Here is a 19,764-nt window from a genome sequence, read left to right as displayed (position 1 = left end):
CAGCAGGGCTGGCACTGAGGCTGGGGCTGGAGTCTGGAAGCGGAGCATACAGAACCGCGTGGGAGTCTGGGTTGCAGCTGCACAGACAACACACTAACTTTATTCACATTGATACAAAAGTAGATTTTTCTAGAAATGTTCTCTAGTGCCAGAGGGAGCGAGGTTGAGTGCGGCAGGGGTGGTGGTGGCAGGAGGCCTGAATGTGGGGGCAGGGGTCAAAGAGGCAGGCTGGGGCAGCTGGGGCAAGAAGGCAGGAGGAGCTGGGACTGGCGACCCTCCACCCTGTTCTGTCCACACTGGAGCGTGGAGGGGTCCACACAGACACGGCAGGGGCATCCCGAACCAGGGGAGCGGGGCCAGGGGACTTAGGCAGGAGAAGGCCCTGGGTAGAACTGCCGCCCTGCTGCCCCCATCCTCTCCTCTCCCGCCGGCTGCCCACCGCCCCGTGGGATGCCCCGGACCGTGCATGCGAGAGGCTGGGGGCCCTGCCTCTTCCCACTTCCGCTTCCTCCACACTCCTCTTGGAAGGGCTGGGCATGCCCAGGAGAGCCAGGGTAGCAGGTGGGGGAGCGAGGAGTGGGCACACAGATGCTCATACAGGCAAAGGGGGAACGGAGGCTGGGCTGCCCACCAAGGGGCCCTGGGGGGTCTCACTGGGGCAGGGCCTTGAGGATGGCATTCACCTCCTCCGCCACAGCTGTCAGGGCAAATTCAAACTGGTCCTAGGGAAGGGCAGTGGCAGGAGGGTCATGGAGAGAGGCCTGGCCTCTGCTCCTGCCCCAAGGGGACCTCGGGGGTACTGCGCAGGTCCCTTGGGAGGAGGGGGAGTCCTGCTGGAGGAGGGGGAGGCAAGCGGGAGAGGCAGGTTGCTGCTGGTTTCCCCCGGTGGCTGAGAAGTGGGTGCCAGGGGAGGGTGGGAGCTGGGGTGGGGGCAGGGAGGCATGGTCACCTTAGAGCGGACGAGGCCAGGCCGCTGGTCACGGACATGCTCCAGGGTGGCGGCAATGTCGATCTCCTTCACTCCTGGAGATGGGGGCGGGGCACAGGAGGGTTGCTAAGAGGGTGGCCAGAAGAGGATAGGACCCAAGAAGCCTGGGCACCATGGGGTGGGAGACTTGGAGGATTGGCCAAAGCCAGGAGGTGTGACAACCTGCTCTTCTGTGAGCTCCTGGGTCCCTGAGTGCTGGGGAGACTCTAAAAAGGGCCTGGGGGCTGCAGGCACTGTGGGCACACTCCTTACCTTTTGCCATGCGGTTGAGTACCATGTCGATTAGGATATAGGTGCCGGTTCTCCCTGCCCCATCACTGAAACAATAGTAGGTGACAGGTTCAGCTTGTGACCCAACAGGAAGGGGGGGAGGGACAGAGGAGACATGGAGCCTTGGGGTGGGGAGGACACTGGCTGATCCACTAGGGTTGGGGACGGCGTGAGTGGGCTGAGGATGAGGGACAGGCCATTGCACCTGGGCCCCAGGACTTGGGCCTTGAGTAGGAAGCCTGTGACCCGTGGGGTGTCACTTGGGCAATGGGACAACCAAGAAGGAGAGTGTAGCTCAGCCCTGAGGTGGAGGCAGCAGGAGGGAGTGGGAACGGGCCTCGCCAGCTGGTGACTGGGCTTTGTTCAGACAAGCTTTTGTGTAAGAGGCCAGAGAGTAAATAGTGTTGACACTGTGGGCTACATATGGTTTGTCACATGTTCTTCTTTTTTCTTCGACCACTTAAAAATGTGAACACCATTCTTAGCTCATGAGCCATTAATAAAACAGGCAGTGTGCCAGGTTTGGCCCATGGGCTGTTGTTTGCTGGCATCAAGGGGACAGGAAGGCAATGTGCATGGCAGATGCACATGGGGACCAGAGAGAGGGCAAGGAATCAGGAGGCCCCACCCCAGGGCCCTCTGGCCTGAGTCACACTGTCCCTTTCTGTCCCTACCCACCTGCAGTGCACGATGATGGGGCAGGAGCGGCCCCGGTAGCACTTGTTCACCTTCCTGCAACAAGAAATGGGTGTGAGGGCCGGTGGGCGCCAGCAGGGGGGCAAAGGGGAGCTGAAACACACATCATGGGCCTCTCTTTCTTCTTTTCTCCCCAGCTGCCCAGGCCGGAGGGGGAGGAGGGCCCGAGGAGGGAGTCAGAGCTGCAGGCAAAGAATCAGAGCTGGTGTGGGTGGCACTGGGCTTGCCTTGTCACTTACAAGCTATGTGCCCAAGCTATGCACCTGGAACAACTGATTTAAACTCTTTGAACCTCAGTTTTCTTAACTGTAAAAGGGGGGTAATAATACTAGTAACTTTCTCCTTAGGGTTCTTACAACGGTTACATGAGACAATCTGTGTAAAGAACTAAGTGAAATGTCTGGCACAAAGTAGGTGCTCAATAAACAGCTACTATTGATGACAATATATAAGACTGTTAACAGCTGCCTCTACCGGAAGTCCAAGGGGGCAGGCTTTCTGGTGACTTCCAGGGTGTCAGTCTTGCCACATCCCTACTCGGCCCCTCTGCCATCCTCTACAACTACCCAGGCTATTCTCTTCTCTACTCGGGCTCCTAGTGGCCCTCACCAGCTGTGATGTCAGTTCACCCTGGGCACAGAGTTCCTCTGGCCAGGGGAGGACAGCCCCTCAACTCTGAATACTGTGCTTCTGCCTGTGAAGCAGCTTCACCTCAGCATGGGCATTCTGTGGCTGAGTTATATTCCGACTTGGGGTCCACTTGGGCCTCAGACCCTTGTCTGCTGCCCCTGAGCACAACTCAGCAAGGAGCAGAGGGTTTCTGCCCTCTCTCAGTGGCCCTGTCTAACCTGCCCTTGTCCCTATGACCTTCTTTTTTGACAGTCACCTGTGGACTCCTGCTGTCTGCTCTGGGCCAGGACTGGGGAAGACCTTCTTAGGGGTTATCAGATTGTCCCAGGGGAAGCATGGAACTTAGCGGTCCTCCAGCTAAGGGGCCAGGTGACTTAGAACAGTTTTACAGGCAATTACATGGTTTTCTAGCACATTGTCTTACATGTCAGAGGGCTGGGGTTGAACAGTAGTCACAACAGTGGTTTCCACTCATTTAATAATAATGGTAATAGGTGGTATCTAGAATAGTTAATTCTATTCTAGAGCCCTTGTTATGAGCCAGGCTTAACTAGATTTCACATACTCCACTCTGTTAAACCTCCTAACAACCCCCTTAAGTATGTGTCATCGTCCTTATCTCACAGGTAAGGGAACAGTGGGAGGTCAAAGAACCATCTCAGGGTCCCTTTCTAGGACTTCTTTTGTTAATTTGACTTCCCTCTGGTGGACCATCACCAAACTGCATTTAAGCAACAATTAATTTGTTCTGTATGTCTAATGCCAACTAAGTTTACACTATTCAAGCCTAAAGCAAACAAACCTTTTAGCTTACCTGTCCAGCCTTAAAACAGACCCATGCACTAGTTCCATCAAGATTTTTTAAACAGAAAAAAGGAGATAGCTCCTCTACCCTGGCATTGCTTTCAAGATGCTTCTGCCTCAGGCCCCAGGGACCCCAGTTAGAAAGCATTGTCTTGAGGTTCAGAAACTATACCCAGGTCCCCACCCCCACCTCTGCTCCTCTGCCCAGCACCTACAGACCTCAGGCCAGCTTGGCAAGGGACAGAGAAGCAGGAGAAGGCTGCAGTGTGGGCGGGGCGCCTGCCTGTGGTGGCAGGCTTCCTAGCCACCTGTCTGGGGCAGGGAAAGGCGGGGGACGCCGGAGGCCTGGTGTGGGAGTCAGAACAGGGTAAGCCTCCTGTCCCGGCCCCCATCTGCTCCACTGAGTCCTCTGAGATCTCCAGAGATCCTCTGCACTCCCTTTGACAGTCTTTGCCTCTTCCCTGTGTCCCCAGCCCCCAGCTTGGGGTGGTCCCCAGCCCCATTGTCCTGTCTGTCCATGCAGCAGCCACACCTGCCAATGATCACTTTTGTGACTATGCAACTGGAGTGAGAATACTAGCTGCAGATCACAAAAATGACACTGGCAGCCGTGAGGGAGAGGGAGAGAAAGAGGCAAGAAGGGAGAGGGAAGGTCAGGGACAGGAAGAGACAGAGACAAAGAGAGGCAGAGATAAATAGAGGCCGGGGAGAGAAGTGGAGAAAAACAGGGGAGAGGGGAGAGAGAGAAGAAGAGACAGAACAAGGGAGAGGTGCCAAGAGGGAGAAATGTAGACAGAGGGAAAAGAGTGAGACAGGGATAGCGACAGAGAGAGAGAGAGAGAGAGATGGGGGAGAGAGAAGAGGAAAGGGAAGAAAGAGGAAACGGGGAAGAATGAAAGAGAGAAATACAAATAGCGGTAAAGAGATGGGGAGAGGGATAAAGAAGAGAAGATGGTAGGAGGGAGAGATGGAGGGAGTAGCAAGGACTGAGCATAGTGCTGGGCCTGGGGAGAGCAGGACAGACGGAAACAGACAGAGACGGAAGCAGAGGCCAAGGAGAGGGAGCCAACCAGGGAGGGAGGGGGGCTGGAAGTAAGGCAGGCTCTTCTGGAGGGAAGCAGGTGGGGAAGAGGCCAGACACAGAGAGGCAGGGAGGAGGAGAGGGCGTGAGCGGGAGAGGGCAGAGCAGCAGACTGAGACCAGACACGGAGCTGGCCTACGCGGGTGGGGGGGCGTGGGGCGTGGGCACGGCCAGACGGACCACCCTTCGTGGTTTTGGGGGAGGGAGGGTGGGGTCTGGAAGGCTCACACCTGGGGGCCCACGAGGAGCCGGTGGGCTGGGGAATCGTGGGGCATCCCGGGTCCCGGCCCCCGGCTCGGGTGCCACTCTCTGCCCAGGCCCCTGGGTGCCGGCCCCGGGCGGTCCCACGCCGGCGCCCCGCAGCCGGGCTGCGCGCCCGCGCTCACCTGCGGAAGTCCAGCAGGGGCCGGGTGGAGGCCGGGGTGCCCTCTGCCGGCCAGCTGAGGAAGTGGAACTGCGTGAGCGTGCGCGTCTCCTGGGTCTGCACGTTCTTCAGGTAGAAGCTGCGCACCAGGAAGTCCTCGCACCAGATATGCTCCGACACCAGGTTCACCTGCCGAGGGGGGCCCAGGCCTGAGCGCGGAGGGGCGCCCCCAGCTCCACGTCTGCGTGCACGCTCCTTGCGACCTTCTCAGGCGGGATCAAATCCCAAGTCCTTCAGGAAGCGTATCCACCCACTGCCCCAACGGTCCCAGCTGTCCCCAGGAAAAAACCCTGGCTGGCTGTCACTTATCTATTGCTCAGGACTACTGGTAGCCTTCCCACCTAGACACCATTATTGCTGTGAGCTGCTTGAGGTCAGAGTTTCTCTGTCCTCTTCCTCGCAGGGTCTACCAAAGTGTCGTGCTACACATACCACAAATGTTGATGAAATTCTATAATATTTTTATTTAATTTTTTTCATTAACCATGAGCAGGACCAATAAAAAACTTTTTGGAAAGACTGTTGAGCACTCACTTGGTGATGAAAAACTACTATCCAGGCCCATCTGGTGATAAGAAGCTTCAGTTGTGTTATTAACTTCTGTTATCTTACAGGGAAGTCACCTGCTCCCATGTGTCTAGAATCTCTTCCTCCTTCCCCGACTTTGCTTCTGCCCAGTTCCTCCCTACTTACCTTCTCTCTGAATGAAAAAGTTTGTTTCCGTTTTCTTCTATTTATTTATTTATTTGCAATGGGATCTGTCTCCCAGGCTGGAGTGCAGTGGCCCAATCACAGCTCACTGCAGCCTGGGACTCCTGATGGCTGATGATCCTCCAGCCTCAGTCTCCCAAGCAGCTACAGCTGTGCACCACCACACAGGGCTAATTTATTATTACTATTACTGTTACTTGTAGAGATAGGGTCTCACTCTGTTGCCCAGGCTGGTCTCAAACTCCTAGGCTCAAGCTATTCTCATGCTTTGGCCTCCCAAAGTGCTGGGATTACAGGTGTGAGCCACCATGCCAGGCCTGTTTCTATTTTATATAAGCAACATATGTGACTGGTGGTATTTCTTTCTTTGTTTTGGTCACCAGGCAAATCACAGCTAAGTTAGGCTCAATTAAAATAGGTCCTAAATCTTGGTCTTTAAGTTTGCTTATTTTCCTTGTCTCATATACTCTTTGCTCTTAGCTTCCTACCTCAGTTATGGCGATTTCATAGTTTTTTTTTTTTTTTTTTGAGACAGAGTCTTACTCTGTTGCCCAGGCTAGAGTGAGTGCCGTGGCGTTAGCCTAGCTCACAGCAACCTCAAACTCCTGAGCTCAAGCGATCCTCCTGTCTCAGCCTCCTGAGTAGCTGGGACTACAGGCATGCACCACCATGCCCGGCTAATTTTTTCTATATATATTTTTAGCTGTCCATATAATTTCTTTCTATTTTTAGTAGAGATGGGGTCTCGCTCTTGCTCAGGCTGGTCTCAAACTCCTGAGCTCAAACGATCCACCCACCTCGGCCTCCCAGAGTGCTAGGATTACAGGCGTGAGCCACCGCGCCCGGCCCGATTTCATAGTTTTATTTCTGTACCTTTATGATAAGTCCCTACAAATACTTTTTGACCCTGGACAGGACACACATATATGCATATGCATGTGAATATATATGGCATGCATATATACATTTATATACATATATTCACATATGCATTTATACGCCATTAATTCCCCATGCCCATCATCCCCTTGCTGTGGGGTCCTGCTGACCTCATATACGTGGTAGAGGGAGGAGCCCTCATCTGGCCAGTAGCGGTCACACTGCTTGACACCATCCTCCACCAGCGGGGTCAGCATGACAATGACGGTGCAGCCACTCTCCCACACCATCTGGGGATAGAGACCCAGGTGAGCTCCACTCTAACCTTCCTGGGACCCGGCTGGCCCTGGCTAGCCACAGGGACCCTAGAGAAGTCCTCCCTCCAAGAACCCACCTGCCAGAAGTCTGCGATGGTATGAGACAGTGGGCCCTGAGTGGCTATGTAGGCTGGCATCCGAGGGTCATGCTCAATCTGGGGGCAGGGAAGATACGTCATGAGCCAGAATAGGAAATGTCACTAGGGAGAGGCTTGGTTAAAGGGAGGAGGCCAGGGTCTGGGAAGGCTGAAAATCCCCATTTCCATGCTAGGACATCAGGCCCCTCAATTGCAGTGACCACAGGGGAATGGAATGTACAGGGGCAGGACAAAGATGGGGCAGAGGTCGGGGCTGGAGTCAGGGACACTCACGATGGGGCTGGCGTTGATGTAATCGCTCCGAGAAGGGCTGCTTTCCACTTTCAGTTTGATGCGGGCATGGTCATCTGCACAGACCCCACATCCCACCCCAGAGGGCCCTCCGGTCACTGGAGTCCTGGCACTTCTGCCACTCAGCCTGAGCCAGGAGCCCAGCCCTCCCCCAAGCCCTCCAGAGCTCCCACAGAGGCAGGGCTCACTCACAGGGCAGGAAGTCGGGATTGCGGTTCTTTTTGAAGTTGCCCTCCCCCTGCGCAGTGGCACAGGTGTTTGGCTCTGCTTGGTAGGTGCACAGGGCCTGCCACTCCTTGGCCAGGCGGTCCCGGTTCCTCAGGTGGTCCTCCATGTATGCCTGCAGGGGCAGGACAGCCTGGCTCTGGCCCACACCGCCAGGCCTGCCTCTCCCACCATGCTGTCCCCTCACCCCTTCTGGGCCCAGGCCCTGTCCTGACCAGAATCATGTGTCCTGTGGAGATGTCCATGTTGGCCTGGGCAGGCTCCTCGCACCAGGACGGTGTGCTGCTGTGGGAGCTGGGGCTGGCCTGGGCCGCGTCGCTGAACTGCGAGGACACACTGCTCACCCTCGAAGGCTCCGGTGGGCCCTCTGCCCGGTTGAACAGGGACTTTGTGGCCATGTGCTGGCGGCACAGGTCCTGCAGAGGAAGGATCAAGTGAGGTCCAAGAGTCCCCTGAGGCCTTTCAACAGGGCCCTGGGTTCAAGTATGAGCCCTGGGCTTGCCCCTGATTGGTTTTAAATGAAATCCATCCTCTCTGGGGTAGGATATTCTGCCCTGGCCCTCATCATTTTCAGGGTAGTTCTGCTTGGATGATGCTTATGACAACCTCAGATATGACAGAGTGGAATCCCAGAACCCCAGAATCATAGCACTGGGAAGAAGCTTAAGAACCATCTGATCCCAATTCTCATTCATTCAGAAATGCCCCCACAGTACCCCCACTGGGGCTCTGCAGCCTCCGCCTGGACATTCCCAGGGATGGGGCTCACTCCCCGTTCAGCTCCCACCCTCACTCCACGCAAGACCCAGACTCCCAGGCCCCTTGCATTTCCTCTCAACAAGCCCCTGGGGCTGCACACCTGGTACTCAAAGGTAGTGTCACCATGGGCCCCCTCAGGCCCCAGAGCTGCCAGGCGCTCCTTGTCCCGCTGCCGTGCATGCTGCCGCACACACAGGGCCACAGCCAGAGCCACCAGTAGCCCAGCCACGCCTGCCAGGGCCACCAGAGTGAGCAGCACTGAGCGCATGGGAGAGGTGCCGTGTGCTGTTCGGGGAAGGACCGCAGCTGCCTCCTCTCTCTGTGGGGACAAGGCTAGAATGAAGGCGGGCAGTGGCAAGGGGATTTTAGAAGCTGTCCCTCGCTCCTATCCCATGCCACGCTCCCTGCTAGGACATCTGGGGCAAAGCTGGGAGGGGAGGGGTGGGAAGGCGCAGCCAGAAGGGCGCAGATCCTCCTTCTCAACCCTCATCGGGCCAACTCAACCACACTGCAGGGCCAGAGACGCAGTGGGTGACCCTCACCAGGAGTATGTGTATTCAAACGTGGACATAGAGAAGAGGAGAGAGAACCCAAGGAATCGAATAGTAGAATGTGAGGCATCAGTGTTGGATGCGGAATAGAAACATTATTTTGAGTATAATGTCCTTTCCGTGCAACGTTTTGCCTTGGAATTTAGAAACTTCGCTCCAGAAGCCTCAGCTGGTTCTTGCCAAGCACCGTAAGACTTGGTCTTGAGGGAGGAGCCACCTGAGCCATCTGCTGGTCAGAAGAAGAACTGCAGGGGGAGGGGTTGCTTGGGCAAAGGCACCGCCCACCAGGTACAGGAGATTTCAGCTTCTGTTCTCCCGTCAGGTTTGCCTCCATGTCTTGTGGGCAACGTCAGCCTCTGGGGCTTTGCTGATTCTCCAGTTAGCACATACCTGTCCCACTCCTGTCTGCAAGATCTGGAGCCCTGTCTGTGCTTCCAGTTCAGACTTCACGAGCCCTGCGGGGAGGATGCAGGTCAGGCTCTCTCCAGCCTCGTGTGGTCTCTACCCCGGGTCATGCTATGCCAGGTGGCAGGCAGGGCCCATGTGGGCCGGGAACATTTCAAGGGAGCATCAGCCCCAAGGCTGGATATATTCTAGTAGGGATGGGGCTGAGGCTGGGGCCGAGCCTCGGGTTGAGGCTGGGAAGGTATCTACCTGCTTGCTGGGTCACATCAGCCAAAGACAGGTTCTGCTCGTTGTGCCGGATGCGGAAAGTGAGGGCTGGTCCCACCACACTGCCAAATAGGAGCTGTGTTACTACCTTACCCACCCTAGACCCCAAACTCTAAAAGAAAGGCCAGCTCTGGCCCTCTCCCCATTAGAGCTGTGGTCCCCAACCTCCGGTATGCAGACTGGTAACAGTCTGTGGCCTGTTAGGGACTGGGCTACAGAGCTCCACCACGCCCCCCACCACATCTGTGGAAAAATTGTCTTCCATGAAACTTAGGAAAGTGGGGAGAGGGGTACAGGCACAGAGCAGCAGGTGAGCAGTGGGGCGAGCAAGTGAAGCTTCATCTGTATTTATAGCCGCTCCTGATCGCTCGCATCACTGCCCTCCCATGCCCCCTACCACACTCCCCCACCTGTGGCAAAATGGTCTTCCATGAAACTGGTCCCAGGTGCCAAAAAGGTTGGAAACCGCTGCATTAGAGGATGGGGCTGGAGCAGTTCAGGGATGCCCTACAGGGGCACCGGAGGTCAGGAAGATGCTAGCTGGTGCCAGTGGCAGGGCTAGGTGTGGCTGTACTTTCAATATAGCCAGGAACATCTCCGAACCCAGAGCTTGTCTGTCCTTTCTCCCCTGAGCCCCTCCAGCTACCTCCTTGCTCAAGCTGCCTTCCAGATCTCTGCCACTGCCCCGGCACGACACCAGCCTACCTGATGTTGATAAAGCTGCCTGAGGACACGTGCACATGCTCAGCCAGGATCTCCAGCAACTTCACTCCTGCAGCCAGGCTCAGGGGCCTAGAGATGGGATGCAAGAAGAGGAGGGAAAGTGGGGAACCTTCTGTCACTTTCTTAATATAGGCCACCTCCAGCGGTACAGAGCAGCCTGCATCTCTGTCTCCTTTGCATATGGATTTCTGCTCTCTGCTTCCTGCCAGGAAGGCCAGCCCCACCCCTAGCGGACTGGAAGGCTTCCCCAGGCTGAAGCTCTTACTTCTGGTCAGTGACGATGTAGCCATACTCCTCTGCAGATGGCCGAGCTGAGGGTTGTCCTGCTGCCGTGGGCTGGCTCTGGCCCAGTGGACTCTTCTTCTCCAGGAGGACAGGTGTGGCAGGGGGGGTGACAGCTTTGGGAGGCTCAGAGGAGCCAGGGTCCAGGACCTGCTGGACTTCATTGGAGGTAGGGCTGGCAGTGGGGTGTCCAGGAAGGGAGGGTGTGGGGGGTGGAGGCTCTGCTGTGTCTCTGCCCTGCGCTTGCCCTTCCATTGTCTGTTTAGAAGAGAGGATGGAGGTGTGGGCTCTGGATGGTGGAGGGGCTGGGGGGAAGGGGTCCACGCCTTGGACTCTGTGCTCTTCACAGTAGAGCTCAGGACTTGCTCAGCTTTCTACCCCCAGGACCCAGGGCAGTGCTGGGTGCAGAGAGGACACCCAGAAAATGTAAGCCAAGTGGACGAATGAATGAATAAAGGGTTGAATGAGTGGAAAGTGGTCAGTAATGATCCACAGGCTGGGGCTGGAGTGGGAACAACATCCAGGGTGAGAGAAGCTGGGGTGAGGGTAGAAGATGATCAGGCAAGCAATGGCTTTTAGACTTTTGTTTAGCTACAAAATCTTAAAAGACCAACACATGAAATAAACAGAAGCAGAGATCCTGCAACTGCAGGGGGTCAGGAGCCTGCCTGCTCGCCACTTCCCCCTTCCCCTAGGGATTCTCAGAGCATGGTACTGAAAAGAGCAGTGAATCAAGAATTTTGGCTGCTGGTCCCAGCCCGGCCATCAACTTGATGTGAGACTGTAGGCAATGACTTGCAGTCTCTGGGCCTTGGTTTCCCCAAAATCAGGGGCTGGAGGATACAGATTCTGGGTCTCAATCCTGAGATTTAGGTTTTGGCCAGGGGGTTGTGCTGCCATGGGGCATTTATGTGTCAAGGAGGCGCTAGGAACTCACTTTCTTGATATCAGCTCCAACATTTACAGCCCCTCCTGCAGAGACAGGAAAAATAAGAGTCTAGGAAAATGGCCAAGGCCAAGGTCCACACAGCACAGATGGGAGAAAGGGTCAGAAACCCTGAGGCTCTTAACATCTGCTGTGGTCTCTTTCCTCCCAGCCCGAGACTTTTTTGGGCTCAACCTAAGCACGGCCTCATTCCTCTTTGCTTCCTCCTTATAATTCATTGTTTTATTAGCTCCTCCCTCTGTCACTGGTCACACCTCTCAATGGTATTCTTTGTTCAGTCCTTCCTCCGCCTATCAATTATTGGCTTCTCCTTAGCAGTGACCATGCTCCTCCTTAGGACTTTATTGTCACCAACTCACCCTTCCTGATGCCTCCTTATCCCTGCTCAGACCCTCTGTTGGCTTCTTTTTCCACTACTTCTACCCTCCAGTCTTTTCCTGGCCTAACTCCTCAGCTCCTTCCCTCCTGCTCCCTGCCCTGTGCTGGCAATGACCCTGTGTCTGAGCCTGACTCTTTCCCTCCAGGCTGCTCCATGTGGTCTTGAGAGGTGGGAAAAGAGGTCTCTGTGGAATTGGGAGATGCTGGGCTCTCTGCCCAGACACTCACCCAGATTTCTTCCTGCGCCATTGGGCAGCAGCTGCAGCAGGGTCAGGAGGGTGGAGAGCTGCTCAGGGGTCAACTGGCGCAGCTCCACGCCGTAGCCCGCCAGCACAGCCGCCAGTCTCTGCAGAGTTGCATCTGCCAGGAGCCAGACGCAGAGCTCAGAGCTGATGGTGGGGTCAACTTGTACAATGCAGTCAGGGAGGGAGGGGACTAGCACATTTAAGAGAGATTCTGCTCAAACACCAGGACACTGATACTCTCCCCTTCCCAGCCCCTGTCCACAATTTTGGGGAAAGGTTTTCCTGGAGCCAAGACCAAACTTTAGGCCTGCCATGGACATCTCGACTGTCCACGTGGAGAAGAGCCATGTCAGCTCCACTCCCCACTGTATGCCCATGGCCTGCCTAGTGCCTCGCATAGATCAGCTTGTCCATAGACATTAGTTACATGTATGAATGCCTTTAACGACAAGTCAACAAACGTATGCATAGGCAGGAAGGAGCCGCCATAGTTACCCAAAAGCAGCCCGCACACTGTTACCTGGCTGCACTGCTGGGGAAGCGGATTTCTCCCTGCGACCCCCTGGCCGTTCCTCCTCATAGCCCTCTGAGTGGTCCTCTGCCTGGCTGCTGCCCCCTTGCTCTGGCAGCCTTGGTATCCGGGCCCTGCTGGGCACCGGCAACTCCTGGGCCAGGTAGAGCAGCCCTGAGTCCTGGAAAAGCTGAGCAGGAGAGGGCCCTGGAAGGTCCCTATAGGAGTGGCCAGGGTGGTCCCCAAACACGCCCTTGGAGGCAGTTCTGCTGAAGAGAGCAGGGGCTTCAGCCTTGGGCAGTGGGTCAACGCTGACCATCCCTGGGGAGTTCTCTGAGCCCCGGGAGCCGTCACGGGAGCCAAACTGTGGGAAACCAGAGACCTGGGTAAGAGCAGAAGTCAGAGCAGGGGGACTGGGGTCGGGGTGGGGCCAGAGTGGAGGGCTCACCTGGTGGAACAGGTAGGGCTGCAGCAAGGCAGGTTCATAACTCAGGGCAGGGTGGGGAGGTGGCGGGGGCAGCAGCAGATGCTCCAAGAGAGGGGGCAGCAGCTCAGCCTGCAGAGGGGACAGGGAGGAGCCCGCCCCAGCTCCGTCCCCGCCCACTGGTGGTCGTGGAAGCCGGTGCTGGGCAGCAGGGGCAGAGCCAGTGGGGATGCCTTGGAAAAGCAGCTGTCCAGTGGGACCAGGTCTCCTGGGTGCCAAGCCAGATCTGGGGAGGAAAGCAAAATGTGTGCGTGTCTGTCTGTCTGTGTGTTCATTGTGTGAGGCAAGGGCATAGCGAGCCTACAAGGCAGAGATGGTGGCGGCCACACAGGCTCAGCAGTTTAGAGTAGGCCTGGCATTTTAAAAAATGAGGTGGCCTCAGGCGAGAAGTGGGCCGCGTGGGCATGGGGATGGGCCAGCGGTATCTGCCCCCCCTGGTAAGCACATCTGGCTCTCTGAAACACAGTTGCAGAGGCTGGGGCTGGAGGAGGGGAGAACATGAGCAGGAAGGCAGCTGAGACTTCTCTGGATGGATTGTGGCTGCAGCTGGCCCCACTGCCCTGTGTGCCATGTCCCCACACCTGCCTCTCCAAGCGTATGCTCAAACACCCGGGACTGCTCCTCCACCCCCCACCACTATGCCTTCTTCATCCTGGTATTATCATCTGGGCTCCATGGACCTCATTTACTTCTTTCTGCTTTGCCTTTAATTTAGAGGCCCTGACCACAAAAAGATGATGATACCTTTTGCCATATAGGAGTCCACATAGTAATGAAACTGAACATTAAAACACTTTAGTCCAACAAACTTCTAATTTGTCTCTGATGACTACTTTGATATTTCTTTTAAGATATCCGATGTCAAGGTTTTTAAAAAACATTTTTTAAAATGCTCTTGTTTTTCTGGATCACTAGGGATGAGCTCAGCCTCTGTTGGGTATGTGAGCATATCAGAGAGTGGCCTTCCCTGAAACTCTTTTACCTGTGCCCCAGCATGCTGGCCTTGGTGCCACTTCCTTCCCCCTTCCCTCCAAGACCGCAGACCCACCAGCCTCACCATGTTAGCGTTGTCAAGAAAAGCTGCCTACCTGTCCCTTGGATGGGGCTCTGGGGGGCGGAGCCTAGGGATGCGCTCCATCTCCTGGGAGATCACATACTGGGTGAGGTCATCATGCCAGGACAGTCCTGTCACGGGAAAGGATAGGGTGAGGTTGGCTCAGGAGTCTGAGGGGCCACTGGGATCAGAACTGCACTCCCTACCCTACAGTGCATTGGATTTGTCAGAGCAGAGGGGCAGTGGAGGGGGTCTAGAGGCCCAGGGGGTGATCTGAGCTATCCTCTTCCCACCCTCGAGCACAGCTATTGGAGTCAGACTGCCGGGGTTTGAATCCTGCCTCTGCCACTGATGAATTGTGTGACCTTGGGCAAGGTACTGAACCTCTTCAAGCCTCAATTCCCCCATTTGTAAAATGGGGATTTATACCTCTTAAGATTGTTATGACAACTAAAATAAGACATGTACATACCAAATAGTTAGAATAGTGCCTGTCATGTAGTAAACTTTCAACAAAGGCTATCATTATCATTATTATTACTATTGTTATTGTTTTCTTTGTTGATCCTGACCTCAGTTTTCTTTATTCATAAAGTGGATATAATACATATTTCAGGGAGCTGTTATGATGATCAAATGTGATCAGGGGAATTAAAGTGCTTAGAAAACTCTAAAGCACTAAACATGTTTTAAACCCTCATATCATTGTCATTGTTGTCATCATCATCATCATGCCCATCATCTTATGTGAGGCATATCTCCTATTTGACTATTTCCCCACAAAACTCTGCTCTCAGGAAAGGTCAGTCACCTATTCTAAAGGAATATTCTTTCACTTTTCACCCTCAGTCTTTCTTCTCTGCTTCTGGACTTATAATCTGTGCTGCTTTTCACTCATTCTGGGATCTGCCAACACCCACACCTGCCTTCTTGCCTATTAACATTAGGCGAAGTCACTGTGTTCCTATTTAAAGCCAGTTCCTCCATTTGAGCACTAGCTTTCATCCCCTGTCACCTACTCAGGAACATCCTCCCTGCAATTCTCTGCTCTTTCCTAGATTATCATTTTCTTTGTTCTCTATGAATTATCCCCATTAGCATATAAGCGTGAAGCAATTTCTTCAGCCTTAAAAAATACTGCTTGATCCCACATTCCCCTCCAGCTATCACTCCATTTCTTTGCTTTTTCTTTGCAGCAAGACTCTTTGTAAGAGTTACCCATATTGCTGTGTCCAACTCTTTTCTTTCTCTTCCCTCTTAATCCACTATATTCAGGATTTTATTCCCAACTATTGTACCAAAGCTGCTCTCATTCACGTCACCAGTGACTTCCGCATGTCTAAACCTGGTGGTTGATTCGTATATCTCATTTTACTTAACCTATCATCATCATTTGGCACTCTTGACCACTCTCTCCTCCTTGATATCCTTTCACTCAGCTTCCAGGACATGTAACACTCTTGTTTTTCCTCCTACTTCAAGGGCTTCTGCTTCTCAGTCTACCTTGATGGTTCCTCTCTGGTTCCTCTCCTTCTCCTGGTCCTCTTAATATTAGAGTTCCCTAGGGCTTGATCCTTGGTCCTCTTCTTCATAGACGCTCAATCCTTTGGTTACCTCATCTGCCTCGTTGGTTTGGTTACCTTCTATATGCCAAAGAATTCCAAATTTGTATCTCCACTTCGGACTTCTCTCTCAAAATTTAATCTCATATACTCAACTCCCCACTCTACTTGAATAGACATCTTAAACTCAATGTATTTGAAACAGAACACCCCCCCCAAGTTGATCCTTCTGCAATTTTCCCCACAATAATTAATGAGATCTCCACTGATCCAGTTGTTCAGGCAAAAAACCTTTGACTCCTCTCTTTACAGCCATATCCAATATTTCATGAAATCATACTGATTACCTTAAAAACATATGCAGAATTCTGTCATTCTTCACTACTTCCCTGCAGCCACTCTGGTCCAATCCACACCTCTTATCTGAGTTATTGTGGTAGCTTCTATTGGTCTCCCTGCATTCCTCCCTTGACTCCATACATTCTATTTTCAATACAGCAGCAAGTGTGATGATCTATAAATTAGATCATGCAGCCCTATGCTCAATACCTTGTAATGATTTCTTCTCTTACTTAGAGTAAAGCCAATGTCCATATGTTCTCCTATGAGACTCCACAGTGCTCTGCATCCCTTCCGCCATCACCTACCTTACTACACCCTCTACTCTTCCTCTCCATCACTCCTCTGCAGTCCCCTGGCCTACATGGTGTTCCTCAAACTTGTGCTCTTGCCTTAGGGCTCTTGTCCTAGCTGTTTGGTCTTCCTGAAACACTCCTCTCTCCATAATCCCCTGGCAAACTCCATTACCTCCTTAGAATCTATTCAGATTTCATAGTTTCAATAAGGTCTATTTTGACCACCCAATTTAATATGACAGCTTCCTAACTCACCATTTATAATTCCTTTATCCTACTGTAATATTCCATGACTTATCTTCTAACATACTATATATTTTCTAACTTATATAGTGTGTTCCTTCCACTTATTCCCTAAACATAAACATAAACCCTAAAAAGCAAACTTGTTTTACTCCCTGATACATACCAAACACCTAAAACTATGCCTGCCACAGAGTAAGTGCTCAATAAATACTTGTTGAATGAGTGAATTGAATGAGTGGGGTGTTCTCCTGACTGAGGACCCCAAGATTCATGGATCTGGAGCACTCAGACTATACAAGGAGCTGGTCCTAAAATGATGGATCCTGGCCTCTTCCAGTGACTTCTTCTAGAAGCCTCCTCTAGGCTCCTCCAGGGAGTCCAAATGTGAACAGCTCATCTCTAGGGTTCTACCTCCCATTCCTATCTTGCCTCCTTTTCCAGAAAGATCTGGGAAGATGATGCTCCAGAATTGGGTGTGATAGGAATATTCCATGAAGAGAAATCCTCAGGTCAGGTGGCCCCTCACTTCCCCACTCAGATAACCAACTTCTAATCTCTCCCCTCCAGTACACTTTCACCTTACCTTGGGACATGAGTTGTCGGAGCACACCTTGTAAGCGCTGGAGAACTGGGGAGGTGACTTGCAAAATGGGCCGGGCCTGCCCCACGCCCACCTGGCACTGTCCAAACAAGCCATCTAAGAGCACAAAAATGATGTCAGCAGGTGGCTCAAACAAGAGTCCTTCCAAAGTTCAGGTTGTGAATGGACAGCACTCTCTCCACCTCCTCTCCTAGCCTCAGGGCTCTGCTCCTCCAGGCCAATCCCCCTTCTCCCCAAGCCCAGTAGCCCTCCTCCTTTCCAGGCCTCCCCATCCCCATTTTTTATTGTATCACCCCATCCTGTGAGTTCTATGCCCGGGCTTCACTCACCCTGAATACAGACTTCAAGGTGAGAGCAGAGTCTGCGATCAAACAAACAGCCTGTAGAGGGACAGGTGAGCAGAGGCTCAGACACCCACAATCATAGAATGGTCAGAAGAACGGACAGGCTGGGAAAGGGGGAAGCAGATGCGGTCTGTTCTTTTATTCTAAAGAAGGCTTTAAGCTGGGAGTAGAGTGGGGAAGAGGCCTAGAATTCTTAAAAGAAGGAAGCAGGGGATCTGACTTTGGGTACTAAGGAACTGCGAGTCTGGATCCTTAAAAGCCTCAGCTTGCTTAACTGAGTGATGAGGAGAAGAAGCTTGACAGGTGCATGGAGGGAGTAGTGATGGTGGAGCATCATATAGTGTGAGAACAAAGGTTCTCACAGACTTGCTATGCAGGAGGTTTTGGCCAAATTCTGGGGAAAAGGGGACTTTCTTCCCCAAATCTCCAAAAACATTCTAACTATGATGGCCTGGAACTCAGAAGAGGTGGAAGTCCTAGCAACCCCCCCCTCCGCCCCCGGGGTGAAGGAGTAAGGGTGAGTCGTCTCTAAGGCAGCACTTCCCACACTGTCCCAGGCCACGGCCGCTGGCTCTGTCCGCGGTGCTGAAGCTTTGAGTCTGGCTCGGCCAAGGGCTCGCCTGGAGGCAATTACCAGAGAGGAAGGGGTGACAGGGCGAGGAGTCTCCACAAGACTTGACCCCTCCCCGTTCTATCCTGTCAACGCACAGCGTCACAGGAAGTACCCTGCAGTGGCCTCCAAGCCGGGGTGGGGAAACAGGGCACCAGGTGGCGAGGCTGCGCCTTTTCCCCCACGCGCCACCCTCCCACCCCCACCCCCCGGCCCGTGAGTCAGCGCTGACTGTCTCTGTCCTCACAGATGTGAGTCAGCACCAGGCCTGGCTGTGGGGAGGGGGACAGGAGAGGACCCTCTCCTTTTCATCCTCTTCTGCCCCCTCCGCCAGCTGTCTCCCTCTTAAAGGAGATCAGAGAGCAGCGATCGGTCTCTCTAGGCCTAAAGAGAAACCCTGGCCCCTCTCTATGCGGAGCCGGGACCCCTTGCCGCGGTCCCTGCTCTCACTGCCCAGAGATCGGTCACTTTCCCTCCCGCTACTTCCCTGCCCCCTCCGCTCTCCCATTTCTCAGCGCTGATCACCACCTCCCTGGCGCCTCGGCGCGACTAGCTTCTCCTGTGGTCTTGCAGCTGATTTCTAAGTCCCTCTGCCCACATGCACCTCAGTCTTGCTCCTGAACCCGCAATCTTCCCCTGAGCCCAATTCTCTTAGGTTCCGCCCCGCATTCCCAGCCCCACCTCCGGGCCTACGCCCCTTTCCTCCCAGACGCCCTCTCACCTTCCTCCTCTCCCAGTGCCTTCTCCCCGCGCCCGACATTTTCTGCCTGAGCTTCCTACCTTCATGACACTTCACCCCACGACCCACCGAGTTTTGCTCCCGGCCCCATACTGCCCCCCGCCCAAGTTTCCTCCTGACCGTGGGCGCTAATGGCGCTGCAGCCTCCCGGGCGGCTGCTGAGCAGCAGGAGGCAGAGGAGCAGCCGGAGACCTCCGGATCCCCCGAGACCTCCCGGCCGCCGCGGGCGCCGCATCCTTCCCGGCTCTGCGCGCTCGCTCCCCGCCGGAGCCGCAGCGACGCTGGCGGGCGCCTGCCGGAGGGGCCAAGGCGGGGCCTGCCGCTCCCCACCCACCTACGAGGCGGGGTCTACGTGCCCCTCTCGCGGCAACTCGGCAAACCGCAGGCGGCTGGTGACGACATCTCCACCCCCGGCTCTTACGCTTATTGGCGTCACGCGTGGCGTAAATGCCTCGTCTTAGTGGGGGACCTACCCAATCCATCCCTCCTCCACCAAAGAGTAGGTGCTTCACTGGAACTCCCATTTGCTTCCCCCCCTTTTTGACCTATACTCCTCTTCAAGGACCGTTCAAGGACTTTTATCTCCGAGTCCCAGGGTTGGTGAAGGAAAGGGTTACAGTAGGGTGGGGGCCAGGAAAGATGGGTGGGTCTGGGAGTATAAACCCTAAGATGTGGAGCGGAAAACTCAATCGAATAGGCATCTTTATTAATGGTCCTGGTGTCTTCCTTAAGAGCAGGAATGGTTAGGTGTGTGTGTCTGGATTCCAGTTCTAACAGTGCCACCTACTAGGGGTATGACCTTGGGCTTAATCTGTCTGTGCTTGTTTCCTGATCTGTAAAGCAGAGGTGCTAAAGGTACCTACCTCACAATGTGGTTGTGAGGATTAGGTGAGTTAAACTCATGTGGATCACTCAGAACAATGGAAATACTGGCACACACTAAACCCTCGGTACACCTGAGCTTTGACTGTCCTTTCTCTCGCCTTCTCCCACCACGAGCCTATCAAC

The 19,764-nt window shown here is 54.1% G+C and overlaps 1 protein-coding gene across 2 annotated transcripts; it reads right to left on the bottom strand.

The window, feature by feature from the left end:
- Positions 1 to 650: 650 nt before the first annotated feature.
- PTPRN (protein tyrosine phosphatase receptor type N) lies at positions 651 to 18,991 on the bottom strand. 2 transcript variants are annotated; one of them, XM_069466926.1, is made up of 23 exons: positions 18,877 to 18,991; positions 17,393 to 17,443; positions 17,046 to 17,159; positions 14,054 to 14,150; positions 12,930 to 13,191; positions 12,491 to 12,845; positions 11,954 to 12,085; positions 11,339 to 11,373; positions 10,385 to 10,659; positions 10,102 to 10,188; positions 9,379 to 9,458; positions 9,115 to 9,179; positions 8,274 to 8,492; positions 7,630 to 7,830; positions 7,382 to 7,529; positions 7,172 to 7,245; positions 6,878 to 6,955; positions 6,654 to 6,773; positions 4,856 to 5,022; positions 1,937 to 1,990; positions 1,241 to 1,305; positions 950 to 1,023; positions 651 to 722 (listed from the first exon to the last, which is right to left on the bottom strand). In XM_069466926.1, the coding sequence occupies exons 1-23, from the start codon at positions 18,989 to 18,991 to the stop codon at positions 651 to 653; spliced, it is 2,940 nt and encodes a 979-aa protein (XP_069323027.1). The 2 variants fall into 2 exon arrangements, with proteins under 2 accessions (XP_069323027.1, XP_069323030.1); XM_069466929.1 differs by lacking the exon at positions 10,102 to 10,188.
- Positions 18,992 to 19,764: the final 773 nt, after the last annotated feature.

Source organism: Eulemur rufifrons, chromosome 1 (genome assembly GCF_041146395.1).
Source record: "Eulemur rufifrons isolate Redbay chromosome 1, OSU_ERuf_1, whole genome shotgun sequence".
In the NCBI taxonomy this organism is placed as follows: Eukaryota; Metazoa; Chordata; class Mammalia; order Primates; family Lemuridae; genus Eulemur; species Eulemur rufifrons.
The sequence above is the reverse complement of the archived record's forward strand: the minus strand, read 5'-3'. Positions and strand labels throughout refer to the sequence as shown.